This window comes from Diadema antillarum, unplaced genomic scaffold (genome assembly GCF_040938485.1).
Source record: "Diadema antillarum isolate AM-2024a unplaced genomic scaffold, OU_Dant_1.0 scf00000146, whole genome shotgun sequence".
Taxonomy (NCBI): domain Eukaryota; kingdom Metazoa; phylum Echinodermata; class Echinoidea; order Diadematoida; family Diadematidae; genus Diadema; species Diadema antillarum.
This window is the reverse complement of record NW_027271035.1, coordinates 2,797,878-2,815,621: the sequence shown is the minus strand read 5'-3', so window position 1 is coordinate 2,815,621 and position 17,744 is coordinate 2,797,878. Positions and strand designations below refer to the sequence as shown.

At 39.8% G+C, this 17,744-nt stretch overlaps 1 protein-coding gene across 2 annotated transcripts in view; it reads left to right on the top strand.

Moving 5' to 3' along the window:
• Positions 1–17,080, top strand: part of LOC139721610 (influenza virus NS1A-binding protein homolog) — a 60,944-nt gene extending 43,864 nt beyond the window's left edge. For both annotated transcript variants that reach the window (XM_071632941.1, XM_071632942.1), the window contains 8 exons: positions 8,211–8,335; positions 9,955–10,077; positions 11,086–11,398; positions 11,903–12,100; positions 12,500–12,742; positions 13,886–14,011; positions 15,550–15,723; positions 16,426–17,080. In XM_071632941.1, coding sequence (XP_071489042.1) covers positions 8,211–8,335; positions 9,955–10,077; positions 11,086–11,398; positions 11,903–12,100; positions 12,500–12,742; positions 13,886–14,011; positions 15,550–15,723; positions 16,426–16,856 — 1,733 coding nt within the window. In that variant the 3' untranslated portion in view covers positions 16,857–17,080. The remainder of the gene's footprint in view (positions 1–8,210; positions 8,336–9,954; positions 10,078–11,085; positions 11,399–11,902; positions 12,101–12,499; positions 12,743–13,885; positions 14,012–15,549; positions 15,724–16,425) is intronic.
• Positions 17,081–17,744: the final 664 nt, after the last annotated feature.

Below are 17,744 nucleotides of genomic sequence, written 5' to 3'. Positions count from 1 at the left end.
GAAGCTGGAAAATAAAAAGCATTTGAAAAGTGGTTAAAGAGCTATTATGATTGCCCCAAAGTGTGCAGAAAACCCTGGTGAATGCATACAATGTATTCAGAAATAAAGAGTAAAGCTCCCCTGCTTTCAATACAATCACACTTGCAGTTCTTCTCACTCAGAAATCAGGCACTGGGCCAAACCCTCAAAATTTCCATTCTTCGAACATTGCAAAGCTGCCAAAGTAGGGCATTTTTATTAAATGCATGTGGTATTATTTCTTCTTCAAAGTAAGTGCTGGTTCTTTTTTTATACCCCCGCCAAACGAAGTTTGAAGGGGGTATATAGGAATCAGCGGACGGTCGGTCGGGCGGTCGGGCGGTCGGTCGGTCGGGCGGTCGGTCCGTTGCAAATCTTGCGTCGCGAACTACTTCCTCAGTTTTCAACCGATTCCCATAAAACGTGGCACAGATGTGTGCCTTGGGTTGTAGATGTGCAAGACGTATTTTTTGACAGTACCCAAAAGTACGTTGCCATGGTAACGGCATATTATGGGCAAAAATGGGTACAAATCTTGCGTCGCGAACTCCTCCCACAGTTTTTGATCAATTTTTATGAAATTAGGTACAGATGTTCATCTGAATATGTTAATGTGCAAGACACATATTTCCGCAGTGGTAAAAAGTGCGTTGCCATGGTAACGGCATGTTATTGGTAAAATATAGGGCAAAATGCTTCATGGCAAAACTGCTTCATCAGTGTTCTTCCAATTCTCATGGAATTCATATTGAATGGTTGTCTTAGGATATAGGTCAGCATGACACATTTCTTGACAGTGACAAAAAGTATGTTGCCATGGTAACAGCTCACATATTATGAGCCAAAATGATGGAAAATTTTGTGTTGCAAACTACTTCCTCAGTTTTTGCCCAATTTCCATGAAACTTGGTACAGATGTGTGCCTTTGGTTGTAGATGTGCAAGACGCATTTTTCGACAGTACCCGAAAGTACGTTGCCATGGTAACGGCATATTAATGGCAGAAGATCAAGGAAATATCTTGCGGATTTAACTACTTCCTCAGTTTTTTGACCAAAGCTTATGAAATGTTGTTTTGACCAAAGCTTATGAAATGTTGTTTGGCGGGGGTATAACCAGTCGCTGTAGCGACATTTCTAGTTTTTTTTTTTTGGGGGGGGGGGTTGGTTTGTTTGTTTTGGCTGAAATTTAATTTAGTGTGCACTATGTGATCAAGTTTCCCATTTTCATCCCAACTATGGTTATTGTAATATAAATGTCTTTTGTTGTTGCTGTTTTATGGTAAGGTACTTCTATATGTTTGTGTGTGTGTGTGTGTGTGTGTGTGTGTGCGCGCGAGCGTCTGTTTCTTTGTTGTTGGTTTGATTTTTTGTTTTTTGTTGTTATTTTTTTGCGGAAGTTGGCAGCCCTGTTTTTGTTGAAACACAGACAGCATATGGTCAAAATGCCTGGTCATTTGCTGCTCCATTCTTGGCACATGATGCTTGTCAAGCCCATGTTAGCCCGAGGTCCTACAGTGTATTTGCTCCATTCCAATGGGCTAATTTCAAATTTAATGCGATATATTTCTAACAAATTGTGATGCAGATGACCTGAAGCTTGTAAAATGCTTGCTTGTTTGACATATTTATAACCACTACTGTAAAAGTGAATATTTTTGCACTAGTAGGTTTTTATGTGCTCTACAGAGTATACTGTAAAAGTGGTTTCTTTCGCGTACAGAAACTTTCACGGTTTCCATCGGTGCCGACTTTTTCGTGTGTGTTTGAATTCGCTGTCGGTAATGATAGCGTTGTAACAAGCGACGAGTTCAAAACGTTTTCGCGTGATGTTAATTCGCGGTTCAACCTCAAAGCGCGAAAAGCGCGAAAATAAAACCACTGCGAAAGAAACCACTTTTACGATAGATGAAACATGCTTTTGATTCTGCAGAATCAAGGCAGTGTGGTACATACTGTAACAAGGTACAATGGCTGTTACAGTTCCTCAGACCAAGCATGTCCATAGATTATATAGTCAGTAAACTGGCTTGTTTTATTCATAATGTCCACTTTTCTTTGTTTTAAATCATGGTTTTTGTATCTCAGTGCCTGTTGAGCATTTAGATGAAAGAAGCATGTAAATGTTCTCCTTTGTCATTATGATCATCAATATTTTTTTTTTTTTTCCAATGAGTCCTGATGAGTGTAATCGTGTGTTTAGCTGGCCACCAGATGACAATTTGGGATCTGGATAGTTTTGATCTCTAGAATGTCATCAGAACAGAAGAAGATCTTTCTTGCATGTGTTTTGTGATCATAAAGAGCATGTCATTAAGGTTGAGAAGTCAATAGTCTTGTTACCGCGGTGTCTTGGCCTTGGAATATAAAGGGGGCTTCAAAGTGTGACTTGTTTTCATCACCTAATGGCTACAATAGAGGTGAGAAATGTGCTGGTATGTTTTGCACTCTGTCACAGACAAGTGACTGTAACATAAAACCCATGTGTTACCCTTTGACCAAGTTTGTCGCTGTTCATTTCTTATGTACACAGAGACTCCAACCCAAAGTACCTTCTGATCTGGAGATTCTCCCGCCTGAAACCCCGAGCAAACGGGAGACTCAAAGTTGATGTGTGCGAAGCGCGAAATTCCCAGGGTTCTAGATGCTCTCTGGTGCTATCTAAGGCTTATTTTTTCAACATACGATAGAAATATGGAAGAAATCCTTTCCAACGGGAGACAAAGAGCCAGGGCGGGAGAAATTAAATCTCAAACGGGAGAACGGGAGATTTTGCAAAAATGGGTTTTCGGCGGGAGATCTCCCGTCGAAAACGGGAGAGTTGGAGTCTCTGTGTACATGCAATGATTTTCTCTTTTGTGTGACACAGCATAAAAGAGCTAACACAGCACACACACACATGTACATGTTATAGATGAGCATACAAGACAACTACATACAGGTGCATGTACACTGTATGTGTGCATGTGTAATGCATATGGTGTGTTTGTAGCTGAAGGGAAACTGTATGAAAGATGTGTTGATTTTGTTCAGGCTCTAAAGACATGAAGTGATAAAGGCTATCCAGCAACTTCTATTGTGTTCCTGTAGGAGACGTAAGCCAGTACATGTTGGCATTTTTTTTTTTTTTTTTCTGAGTGCGTAGGAGGCATGTTGTCTAGAATGTACTTCTTTACAAATAACGACAGGATCGTATGGATGATCATGAATTACGCAAACTTTGTCATAACCATAGGTTGGCTGCATTACTTCAATGTCACAGAGGCACATGCAGTATAAAGACTTTACATCGTCCTATTCATGTTCCATTTCCTTTTGCCATTTTTTTCTGTTCTGTACACACAAATTACACATATTGTCCAAACGAGTCAATCATTTGCAGAAGCTGGTCATTAGTTATTCCATCCAAATTCAAGTGGCATGCTATGTTGATTTAAAAGATAAACAGATACTTCCCATAATGTGTGGTTCATTTGACATGTAGATAGCAGGCTTATATGCCATTAAAAAGCGCACGTACACATCTGCCGTTTGTTAATTTCCTGCACTATAGCAAACACTTGAGACAGATTGAGTGTGTACACAGATGATGCTGATTGCAGTGGGGGTAAATGCCCTAATAGTCACATTGACTGCATCTTCCACAGTTGTGGTGAACTAATGTGGTGTTTCCCAGTCTAAACCCCAAACCAGCTACAGGTGTACTTGTATACGGATGTATATGTACAGTTGATTATTGAGTATATTAAGACATAGAAAGAAATAGATGTATTCCTAATGTGGTTTTATTTATCAAATTTGCCCATTTCATTACTTACTGTGATGCGTATATTATACTTCAAAATGCAAAGGTTTCCCTAAGTTCTCAAACCCTTTTTTGGGGGGAGGAGTTATAAAGCATAGTCATTATGCATGTGCAGTGGATTTTTGAAATTTTATATATTAAGACATAGCATAGAAAGAAATATATTCCATAATGTGGTTTTATTTTTCAAAATGCAATGTAGGTTTCCCTTTCTCAAATCTTGTTTTCGTGGGTGGGGGGGAGGGGGGCATTTATGCACAAGCAGTATCAAGAACATGGCGTTTGCCTGGTTCGCAGAGAAGATAGTCTGGAGGAATTAGGAGGCAGGTGTTCTAAGATCATTGGTACAATGTAGCCTACACTCAGTTCATTTGTTCACCTTCTGTGTTTACTGTGTTTACAATGCTATCAGCTTATCTCTGCTAGTATAAATGGCATCTATTGACCCTTTTTATGGTTTGCTACAGAGTGCATGGAAATTTCAATGCTTCATATATTTATACAATATACTTAACAGACTCTGGTGCGATGTAGGAAAATGCAGCCCAGATTTATTTTCTCACCAGAAGCATCAATTGTTAGTGGGTTTCATACCCAGGCAATATTCTCATGACACAAGATGACAGAGGAAACAAAAGGGGATTGGGGTGGGGGGGGGGGGAGATTGGACATGTATGACATAGGCTACCAGATCAGGCTGTGTTGGAAGCAAGGATTCCAGGTCTCAGACGGGGACAGATTATGTAATGCTGGCTTCCTGATGGCCAGTCATCTCATCACTGAACGCAACCTGGTGTATATTTAGTGCGTGGGAACTAGTTGTGGAAATAGATGGTAAGTTCTCAACAATGACAAAAAAAGCAATTTATAGAATCTGTAAGTGGCCATATCCATGCAATATTTCCCATAGGCAGTAGTGTTTGTTAGAATGCACCTTTCAATAAACAGATTTATGAGTATGGGAACATTTGTTTGTACGCTGTACATCTCATGATAGAGACACAATGATTTCATTTGAACATCGTCATACAATTCAGTCAAAATATTTTCATTTCTGATACGGAACCATGATACTGTCAAACAGTAGGCCCTACAACTGTATCTTTGGAACAATCCCTGGTATAGTAATGCAGTAAAAACTTTAAAGGCATAATAAAAACCCAGCATAAGTGCTTCAAAATAGTTCTAAAATGTGAGTTCAGGATAGAAACAACCAATGTAAAAATTTGAACCAGTATAATCAATGTTAAGTATTGTTGAATATACCAAATGTGAACAATAGTTTTAGTAAAAATGCTTCCAGACTAAACTGTCTACAGTAATGGTTTTTAAAAAAGATTGTGATATCTCCTTATATTTTAGGCTTTATTGCAAAAAAAAAAATAAATATATATATATATATATATGGTAGGATGTTTTGTGATACACCTGACCTACACATATGCATCAAAAGTGATATGTTGAACATTTTCTGAATCACTGCTCCCACAGGTAAACAGGACCTTTAACCTTAGAAGAGCCAGCTGATTGACGTATGTGGCAATAATCTCTCATACATAACAAGATATCATATGCCATTAGTCCAAAGGACCTAATTTGTATAATTGAGGCCTGTGAGAAGGATCATTTCGGCTGGCATATTTTCCAAGTGGGCCACAGATTCTCTTACATTCTCACTGCCCCAAATTGTTAAGGATTTGATGTCACAAACAAGTGGTCTGGTATGGTTTGAGAATAACAGTAGATGCTCACAACAGTACATGTCGCTTCAACTCATGACTGCAGTAAAAGATATCTTTTCATTCTCTGGGGAGAATTTGTTATTGAAATAAAGAGGGAATAGTATGGTAAGTTTTAGTTTAATTGGTTGACATATACTCACATGGCATTTATTATCAATGCTCACTTTTCACAAAAAAAAAAACACCCAATATTCCACATCCCTGCACAGTTCTTTGTGTGTTTTGCTGTCTCTGCATTCTGTGAAGATTCCCATATCTGTGACAGAGATTTTGTTGGGATAGTTTGAATATTATCACTTTGCTCGTATTTTGTTTCTTTTGTTGTTGTTTTTTTCCACCACAGCTGACTTCAAAGCTCTTTCCTAAAGAATGAGATTAAAAAGAACTTTCTTTTTTTCTTTTTTTTGCCTTCAGAAATGAAAATTGAATACCCATCTGCAAAATTATTCAACAGCTCAGTCAGCATTTGCACCGCTGATAGTGGTACATGTAGATTCTCATCCACCACCTACGGTGGAATTATGGGTGATAAGCGCCTTCTTGGAAAACGGTAGGAGTCCGAAAGCCCGAGTGAAGTCTTGACTTCTTGCTCAAAATCCCATGGTGCGCCTCATCTGGCAGCGTGCCAACCATTAGTGGGAGGGAACGTAGTGAGCGGCCGAGAAATCACGTAGAGTTTGAATGGGAGAATTAATCTGCCGTCATTGAGACTGCTCCCGGGGTAATCAAGAAGGATGTTCTGAACATCGGGGCCACGCGAGGTCAGGAAAGCATCTCATTGCAGTGTGTGTAGGCATCAATTAATAATTGTGTTTATGACATGCGGACAGTTGTGCAACGGCTGCTGCTCAGCATGCAGGGAATGTTTCAACATACAGGGAATGTTTCAGCATACAATATTTTTGTATTATTTGCATTTATTACTTACAATGTATTTATTCATTTCCAGCAATAGGATGGATAGCCCTTGCAGCAAAGCTGATTTTCAAAGGGGTCAACTCGACATGATATTAAAATCCACGTCAAACAACAGCGATAAATGCCCAATAAACACTGATACAGTCATGGGTGTAAAATCATTGTAAAATAAAAGTGATTAACATGTCAGGCAAGTGACTTGCAGTTGACATATTAATGTAATGAATTAGAATTATTGTGATTACAAATGACAAACAGACATACTAATAGTAAAGGAAATGTATATACTCCGAATACGCAACTATACACAACTCAAAAATTAGATAACTGATCAACAAAATGAGAGTGTATGTGTGTGGGGGGGGGGGGGGAGTGAAATTTTATAAGGAACCTGAAACTGATGATGAAATGATGAAATGATAGGGACTGCAAGTCTAGTGTTCTGTAGTTTTATTTTTGTGCTCCATATTGTGTGGTTGCATTTGCCATTTGAATATAAAACAATTATTTTTGTTTGCTACCATTACATGTACATAGCCCAGGACATGTGAAGAAGGGAAATTCATATTATCATTCTTTCATCCAGAGATGGTTTGAAAGGTGTTGTAGCAGATAGCAGTCTATGATAAAGAGTCCCTGGTTACTATCTCAGTTCATTGGTTCAAGGGAGAGGGATTGAGATAAAATGCCCATTTCGGTAATGAATCGGACATCAGCCTGTAGGATGTGTTCATTGGCCTGTTACACTACATTCAAGTGAAATATCCCGGCATATATTTATGCTGTCACGGCTGCACATTTGTGAAACAATATTTCTTTCTCATTAGACATGTACATCTCTCTATCCCCTCTCTTTTCCCTTTCTTTCTATCTTTTTCTCTCTCTTTCTCACTTGCTTTGTTACTGTGCTGTGAGAATATTTTCCACCTCTGCCTGGTTACGGAATGATGAGTGCCAAGCGGTGCGTCGGGACAGGTGGAAAAACGATTTCAATCTGGGAGTAGGAATTGCATGTGGAATTCCGCGGTGTGTGGGTCTGTTGATGTCTTGTTTGTCATGGTAGGATATTGCCCTGGCTTATTTTCCAACCTTCGCCGAGTGATTGTCGGAGCCAGATGTTGTTTTCCCCCGGATGGCGGAGCGCGTCCATTTAGGACTCAACTGCTGTTTTGTGAAGATGTTACCTTCCCTGGCAACGCCAGAGCCTAGAGATTCCTTTTTTTACACTCGCATGATGCAACTAGCTTTGGGATGACATGTACAGTATGCTGTTGGATATTCAACTGCAAACAAAATAGTGATGAAAGCCCACATCATTACAGAAGAAGAACAGAATAAGATATTTCATCTATGCTCATACATTTTATTGCCATTCATCAATTCTTTCTTTTGTAGTCCCTCATAATTTTCAGCAATGTTTGTGTAGGGATGGTTCTTGTAATAGTATGAAAGTAAATGAATTTATAAATCAGAACGTAACATGCATTTTCTTTGTACTCGAACAGTGAATTCTTTGATTTGTCTGTGAAGTAGACATTCCAATATTCTTTTCATATCATGTCAAGCAGTGTATGACTACAATTTCTGCTCCTGGCCCTCGTCTATGTCTCACACATTGACAGCCCTAAGTTTATTTCACCCTTCATTCTAAAAACCTTGCTCATTACATCATGTTTAATGATAATCTATGTTTTTTTCTCCCTGCTCTCTTGCTGCATCTGTTCAACAGAAATCCGCTCACTGGCCAACAGCGAGAATGACACCGAACTCGTCTCGATCACCGACAAGTACATCAAGGCGAATGTGGACGAGGTCACCGGCACCCCAGACTTTGCTCAGCTTCCCGTTATGAAGGTAAATTAAAAAAACAAGATCACTTAAAGCTTTTCAAAATCATTGCTTACTCTGCACATATTTCATCCATTGGAATTTCACTGTATCTGTGGTGATGTTGTAGGGTGCATTTCACTTTTATTTTCACAAGAGACATAATAGCCCGAATTCACGAAGGTGGTACAATTGAAACCATGGTTTAAACCATTTTGGCCATGCGACACTTGGCGCTCGATACAAATTGTCCATGGTTTAAACCATGGTTTCAATTGTACCCCCTTCGTGAATTCAGGCCAATGAAGCATGTTGATTGCTTAAATATGATTCAGTCAAATTTGGATTTATTTATAACACAAGTTGGAAAGAAGTCAAGCAAGAGTTTACCATTGGAAAAATTTCTATTCTGAATAAAAAAATAAAAAAATTGCCAGGACAGGCGCAAAGGAGATATCCGTTTTTGTCACGTAAAGTGGAAATATAAGGTATTCATCCTGGTGACGGAGGTGGAAATCTAAGGTATTCATACTTGTTTACTTCTAAGTTTAAATGTAAAGTATTCACCCTTGTCCACTAAAGTGGAAATCTCAAGGCACATTGTTGATTAAAGTCACAATTTACTCCATGTTCAAGTCAGTATGATCATGGAGTTGAATGATGCTTTGGAACTTGAAAGTAATTGGCAATTACCCAGGACAAATTGGTTGGTGCTTGCCAGAAGATGTTAGACATGGATTAATAATTACAAGAAAGTAGTAGAGTTCATTCAAACAAACTTTATCGTCTTGAAAAGGGATACAAACATGACAATACAATCAAAGGTCAGAATTTGTTGTATGATAAATCCATTTTGCGTACAAATTTGCTATTTTAGACTTATATCAACTAATGATGTTATCCCCTTCATGAATGAACAAACAAACTGAAATGAAAAAATGAAAATCATGATGAAAAAAAAAAATGCCCAATGATGACACCAAGATGCCTTATTCTGATGTGTGGTAGACGACTGGAATCCTGATCCAACTCTTTTCTCACCTCCTCTTTTCTGAATTCCTCCTTTTCCAACCAAAATTTAACTTTAGCACTCGCTTGCTCTTCTCTAAACTCTGATCTTCCATGGATTGGGAAACCTCTTGTCACTTGGCCACAGTGTTGAGGTTCAAATCTGAGGGTAAAATCAGCCATGTCGGGCTTGTTTTGCAGATTTTTCCTGCTTTCCTTGAAATCCCAGTAACCCCATATGAAAGGGATCAGTACGTAATTTTAGTAGTAACTGTGACCAGCAGCCACATGCTCTCTAATAGTCATGAAGATGTCCTCTGGTGCATTGCTATCATGGGAAATATGAAATGAGTTTAGCCTGGTACAGTTTGGCAGGATGGACCATCCAGTACAAGTTCTAAACTGTATTGTTCATGATGAAGCAATACATGTGAATTGCACTATTTGACGATGGGCCAACATTAAGATACACAAAGAACCTAAAGAGAAAGAAACTAAATACCAAGTTCAAGTGCTCTGATGAAACGTACAGCATAGGAACTATAAATGCAAGTTTATTATGGTTTGTTCAAGAGGCTAATTGATCTTTGTCCATGTGTTTTGACCCCACCTGCTTCCTCAACCCCAATGTCCTTCAGCTGGAGGTGATATCGAGCAAGGCCTCTGTCTCCATGAGCGACCGTCAGATCTTTGAGTCTGCCGTGGACTGGGTGAGGAAGACAGTGAAAGGAGGTGTTGAGCTCTCTGAGTTGATGGAACAGGTGAGAGGATTGGGGGAACACAGACTGCACTTTCAGCACCTTCATGCTACAGAAACAGCATTTATAGATTAAATATTCTCCGTCACTTTATTCCTTGCCGATTGCCCTGTAAGAATAAGAAAATAATTTCAGAACGGACAAACTAGATATTCTAATCTTTTCCAAAGCTAATAATCTGTGTGGTTCTATCAGCAGTGGTGTGGGGTTTTTGTACACGTGTGTAAGTGTGTTGTATTTGTTTGAATATTTTGGGGTAACCTTGTTGAAAATGAATGGCAGAGATAGGTCTCAATAATTGAGTTATGATGAGCTAGATGGGAATTGCTTCATGTGATTGGTCTGAACTATGTCCTTAAAGGGACTGTACAGTACTGGTTGAGGTACGGATTCATGTTTTGAACATTCCTAAGTGAGATAATGAAAAGCCTCTTATGAAATATGAAAGAGCATGTAATTTTAAGGAGGATTCAACGTTTATTTGATGAAAATTGGTTTTCAAATGGCTGAGATATCCCAAAAAGTGCTAATAATAGAAGGCTACATGCCCCAACTTTATTAGTATCTCTTTGTTTCACCTTGTTTTTGGATATCTCAGCCATTTCAAAACTGATTTTCATCGAATAAACTTTTGATACCCCTTAGAACCGCATGCTCTTTGACATCTCATAGAGTGGTTTCTGAATATCTCACAAAACGTTAAAAGCTAAATCTTCACCTCGACCAGAACTGCACACACCCTTTAACATGTAGACTTGGGTAGAAAAAATATTGCGAAGCCTCAATATTTCATTGATATTTCTTTGAAATATATTTGAAAGATCAATGAGCTTGGAAACAAGCACAGTGAATTATGTTTAATCAAATATTCAAAGACTAACCAGGCATTGCTGCCCAGAAAGCATTTACCAATCAGAGTGGCAGTTTTAAAGATGCTGATACTTGCAAGTAATTGCCTCTGCCTCAGAATAAGTCTTATTTTGTCTTTGTGAAAATATCGTGACTCAACAGCCCCAGACCTTACTGCTATCAGCCAACAACATCCTGAAGAACATCAAGGAGGTCGACGAGCTGGAATCGGAGGTCATGGACACCTACGACATTGACCTCTCAGAGGTGGGTGTCTACACGCCGGACAAGAAGAAGGTGCGCAACGGGCACCAGAACGGGGCCGGAGCTGGGGGCAAGGGACAGGGAGGAGGACACACTCCTACCGGTAGTACCAACACCACACCCCGTAAGCTGATTTTGGCTCCGGGCGACGCCCCCAAGCAGTCTCAGGTGATGGACAGCTGGAAAGTGATTGCATCGACTTCAATGGCTGGTGAGATAACATATTTTACCTGGGCAGTATTTTAATTTTTTTGAAATACATATTTTTTCTCCTTTCAAAATTTGCTAACAGCATTATCTTATGGCATTTAAACAAAGAAAGTATTTTATTTTGTTTGTTTGTTTGTTTGTTTGTTTATTTATTTATTTATTTATTTATTGGTGTGTTTGCCTTATGTTTTATTTTTGTTTTTGTTTTGTTTTGTTTTGTTTTGTTTTGTTTTGTTTCTTCACTTTTTGGTCTTCTGCAAAATGATCTGCACTACAGATATCCAGTTGAAAGATGAGAAGCTTAAGAGTCATATCCCTGAAGCATTTTCAGAGTTGCAGCTGTCTGCTCTGTGCATCATTCATGTGTTATAATTTCCACTGCTTATTCACAAACTGATTAGTTCTACATAATACTTTATACTCAGTTGTCAGAGGGAATAAGTGCTCCTTCACAATATACAGATGATAACTTAGACACCTACCATCTCTTGCCCTCTTCCCTCAGATAATCGCTATGTCGCCCTCGTTGTTCTGGACAACCAACTCACTACCCTGGTGCTATACGAGAAGCCGAAACACAAACACCGTCCCGCCCGCTCCTTCTCTATCGAAAAGGACGCCCTCCACCCTCCGCTGGCGGCCATGAACTACCCTCGCAGTGCCAGTGGGGTCACCGAGCTCAATGGGAAGATTATCGTTGCAGGTGGGACTTTTTTCAGCTCTCAATAATCTACGGTCACTAATGCCTCTGTGTGTTCGCTTTTGTCTCATTCGAATTAACCAGTTTTCATTGGTGAGGTGAGACCTTCCATACAGCAAATGTGTCTTTGGAGATTTGCTCTCCACTCCATCGCAATTTCTCTTTTTATTAGTAGGCTACTCCAAGGAGGATTGAAGATAATAAAGTTCACTGTGGAAGCATCCTAAACACTTCAGGCTTGGCCTTTAGTTTTTAGTGCACAACCTGTGGTACCCCATTGTATAATCATGTCAGTCTTGTTTGCAGGCGTGGATGGTATTAAGAAAAAAAATAGTAGTAATAGTAATAAGGAAGTATAAGTCACTCAAACAAAAATAAATGTGGATCTTGCCATCCTCACAGGTGGGTATGACCGCGGCAAGTTCCACTCCAGCACAGAGGCCTTTGACCCCGTGACCAACAAGTGGGAACTGCTGCGCCCTATGTCCACCCCTAGAGGGCGCTTCCAGCTCAGCCAGCTGAGGGGATTCCTCTACGTTGCTGGGGGCTCAAATGGCAACTGTGAGCTGAAGTCCTGCGAAAGCTACGACACCTTGAATGACTGGACCCCGACCCCAGAGATGCCCCTACCCAGAACTTGTTATGGTGAGTCATCTTCATATGGTGCAGCAAGTTGGTTAAATCTAACTGCCTTCAACAGTTCCATGAAAGAGACTCTTGAACAGACACTAAGCTGTAATATGACTAGCCACTCAATATTCAGGTTGACCATAATAAACTGGGGAAAAAAATCAAACAAAAGACCAGAGGAAGTTCCTGGAAATGTTATTTGTAAAGAAGAATTTTGAAAGAATAAGAAAATCATGGAATATTAACCCGTTAAAGACTAGTCCAGAGTATTCTTGGGCAGGTGTCTATGGGAAATGCATGTCATAGCAAAATCAGCTCGTCCTCAACGGGTTACTGTAAAACGAGGAATGTTCCTGTGCATTTTAATTTCGCGATTTTCGCAAGAGCCAAGATTTACAAAATAATGCACAGGAAAGTTCTTGTCTACACTAATATGCATTGAATGCCAGTGCAATTCGCGACAAATTTCATGCCGTGAAAAAGGCCATCGGCTCCAATTCACAAAAATTTCATGCTGCGAATATGTCATGTTTTACTGTAAGTATTTTCCTGAAACAGAAATTGGTCATAATTTATAGTTTGAAAATGAGAAAATTCATAGAACAGATGGCAATGTCATTTCTTTACAAGGCTACTATAGGTCTGCATACTAATCTTCCCTAAACTTCTTCTTTTTTGATATGACAATAAAATAAATGTAAGAGTTGTATCCTTCGCATTATGTAATTGTTTAAAAGAAGTCAGAATAATGTAACTTGCATTGACTGAGGAATACAAAGAAAACAAGTAATGCATTTCTGGAAACAAACAAAGAGCTTTTGTTGACTTTGGTGCTGATTTTTGTTTGTGATGATTAGTTGAATAAGGATGGATGTAGAGAGGAAAGATTTTTGCTAGTTTTTGATGGCACAGAAGAGCCACTCTACAACCACAAGTTTGTTGATATTGAAGCTGTCTTTCTATTCAATAGACTATGCCATTTTTTGCATGAGTGAACCAAGGACAGCCATGCTAGATAGACAGGTCTGAAGGTTCAACCACGTTAATTCATGGAACATGAGATAGCATAGGCTAAAACCAGTGCATGCCCTCAGATTTTATTAGTAGCGGTAGTTTTGTCAAGTTAGTGAGCGTGTATACCTCATCTTGTGTTTTCAGGTGCTACTGTCCTGAATGGTCAACTCTACATCATTGGGGGTAACAGTGGGAGCTCCAACCTGAAGAGCTGCCTGCGGTATGACCCATCCTCATCCACGTGGTCAGACATTGCCCCTCTGAGTGAAGGTCAGTTGGACTGTAGGGGGGATAGTATGGAGGGTTTAAGGGTTCCAGACCTGTCCAATCTGTGACCCCTGAAGAGGCCGCCACACTCTTCAAGTTTAATGTATATATAGTGGACAATTAAAAAGAACAGTAAGACATCCAAAAGTGATGATATTTTGAAACTCTCGCTCTCTAAGTTTGAAATTCTGATTCTGGGACAATAAAATCTGTCCCAGTCACAGGACCAGATAAAATGAAGGAATGATGTCACCATGTCACAAATCTGTAGATGGTTTTCAGAGAGCAGCCAGCCAGTTGTGCCCCTCGGCGATGAAAATGGTGCTCATACAGTGTAAAGACAGAGTCCATTTATTAGGCTTAATTGACCTGTATTCATGAAATGAATTCAATAATGTAACCAATCAGAAGTGCTAAAGTGAGTCACATGTGCGCTCTTACTCACATGCACGGGGTGCAAAAAGTGTGCAACGGGAAAGCATAACAGCACAGCTTGTTATCCTGTGGCACATTACGATTGCTCAATGCGGCTGATACGCACTAGCAGTGTTAGCCATCTAGGTAGCTTTGCATTACTGAATGTGCACATGCAAGGAGCCAGAGTAGGGCTTCTGTACTCTTTTGGTATAGAATACCTATTTATGGAACATGCATGCAGCATGAATCGAAACAATTTACACAGTTTTCTGTGGAACCAATTAAAGAGTTGCCCAAATGTCTTAAAATAAGTTTTATCAGCTGAATATCATGCTGAAGATATTTCATAGACCCATTTATTAGCCAAATAATCCACAGGTTTAAGTTTGTGATGTTAGTGGAGATGCAGTGCACTTTCAGGTATTCACAATGTCTCGATCATGTATCTCCTGTGAACTCATTCTTACCCGTGCATTATTAAATTATGAATATTAGACAAATTTTGTCTAAATATTCTCTCCCTTTCTGCATTTCCTTATTTCATGACAGACATTACAGCATTCAGTTGTGGACTGGCCTGACAGACATTTATGCCTTTTATTCCCTGAATTATATGCAAAGTCTGTCTTTTTGTAACAATCTGTTGCCAGCCATATCATTACTGCATGATTGTGTGTTTGCTGATGAATTTGCATTGTTGCACAAGTATCTTTTTTTTTTTTTTTTACTCAATCCTTTGATGAAATTTATGAATGAATTGAAGTTAATGGAACTGTATAAACTGGATCAGCTGTGTGAGTCATGTTTGATTTTTAAACCTTGTTATATAACAGATACTTGTCTCTTGACTGTAATTTTCAAGCTTTTAAAGTCTTTCAGAGGTGGTGTCAGAGCTTTGTTTGTGCAGGAATATGTGACATCAAATTTGAAAGACAAACATACAGTTGGTTCTTTTTATGGCAGCATCTCATTTGCTTCAGGGGAATTACTACTTTATTTGACAAAAAGCACAAAACAATGACCAGTGCAATTTTTGACTCGTAGTGTTCTGTCTTTATGTGTTTGCTTGCATTTGTTTATTAAAGTTATTAATTTATTTATTTTTCTGCCAACATCATACACAGGTCGAGCTCAAGTTGGAGTTTGTTCCATGAACGGAAAGATATATGCCGTGGGCGGCTCCGACGCCTGGAACTGCTACAACTCCGTGGAGGTCTACCAGCCAGAGGAAAACAAGTGGAGATCCATTGCATCCATGAAGAGCTGCCGCAGGGGTGCAGGAACCTGCACTGTTGATGGTATGGGTGCAATTTTGATCCCCCATTCCTAGAGTGGCTCTATAACTTCGGGGAAATTTGTAGGATTGGTGCATGAACAGTGATAGGGTCTGAAAATAAAGTTGAGTGTAGTTTCAACATGGCTTTGCTCTTTCTAGTTTTGTGGCATCTTGGGCAAGAAAAGGATGGTCTAAGGTGGCTGTTCTTATTTGAATAGTTGTCAAAGCTTACAGATTTGTATTCTTGTCCAGTGTAGGTTGTTCAATTTACTGCAAAACTGATGCAAAGTGGTCTGGAATTTTGACTTTAAATTTTGTGTGCAAAGATTCCATTCTTCTTCTTCTTTATAGTTTATTGATGGATGAACCTTATCTTCCATAGAAGAGTCACTTGTTCTCTGGGAAATGTTAAGTGATAGATTTTAAGCAGACCTGCCTCCGCGTATTAGTAGCAGTGTGCATCTTCTCAATCCACCATAAGGCAGCCTATACTGCTGCTTTTAAGGGTAGTTTATTGAATGGCTTAGAGCTAATTGTATTCAAAGAAGAATGTCATGTGATCATGCGCTGTACTGCACCCACCTTTTAGGTAGAATTTTGAAGGGGAGTAAGAAATGACATCTGAGCCTATGAAAAATAGAAAATGGATTTTTATGGAAATTTACGTAGGGGATTTACTTGTGTCTCATGTCTTTGTCATGTTCATTATTTGTCATATCCACAGGTAAGATGTATGCCATTGGTGGCAGTGATGGTCAGATGGTGCTGGACACCGTAGAGTGCTATGACCCCGAGACCGAGGAGTGGGCCCCCGCAGCCAGCATGTCCACGCCTCGCGTCAACGTCGGTGTGGGAGTGGCCGACGGCAAGATCTACGCCATCGGCGGCTTTAGCGGCAAGCGGTTCCTGGACAGTGTGGAGGTGTACAACCCGACCACCAACCGCTGGTGCCAGGTTGCCAGGCACTTGCGGGTCCCTGCCACGTCCTCTCCACCCCTCTCGCCCCTCCTGTCCATGAACGGCTCCGAGGAGGTGGGCGGGTTCCACACCAACGGCAAGGACATGCCTGCTTCGGTGCCCATCACAAACGGAAAGGACGCCTCTTCGAAACCCCATCCCAACCACACAGATGCCCCGACGCTCCCTGTGGCATAGTTTTTTTTTTCTTCTTCTTCCTTGCTGGGCAAATGACATATTTTGCAGTGATGTGTAGTGGTCTATGTTGTACAATCATGGACTCTTTCTTATTGTCTATATAGAGAATGTAGTCAGTAGGACAATTGCTACAGAAGAGATTTGGTGCTTACAAAGTCAGTCTATACGTCATGACACAAAGTAAGGTTGTGGTTTGAGTAAGTATGTGAGTGACAGTGCATTGCCAGGAGGAATGGACTTTTGTTGTTGGTTTTTTTTTTTAATGTCAAGTATTAGAGTAGGTGAAGGGTGCATTTGCTACAAATTGGCTTTCAGGAGGGGCGAGGAGGGGGACAAGAGGGGGTGAGAGGGGCGGAGAGGACGTGGTAGGGACCTGCAATGTAGGGTGCATGTGCTACAAATAGGCTTTCAAGGTTACTTGACTTAGATTTATAGGCCTTTAAACAGTAATTATTTTTCTTCATCATTATAAAGAAGCTTTCTATTCAGCCCAGGTGGTTGTAACTAGACAGTTCTGCATTCATTTAGATACTTAGATTTTGAAACCTCAAATATTTTGAAACCTCAAATATTTTGAATTCCTTTACGTTCAAAGATAATTCATCTGAGATATTCCGCATTCGGTTTTGAAGAATTTGAATTGGAAACTAAATGAAGGAGAAATCAGTATTATTGCTGTAATGGAAGTGTGGCTAATCTGTAAGTTTGCGACTCTGTTTCATTGAGGTAAACAAAGACACACCCTGTTAGATTAAACAGTGCATTTTTTGATAAGCCATCTCCAAATATGTTATGGCATGATTTTTATTGGGATACATGTCTCATATTGCATGGGCTAAAAAAAAAGAAGAAGAAGAAGAAGAAGAAAGAAAGTTGTGAGGAAATCTG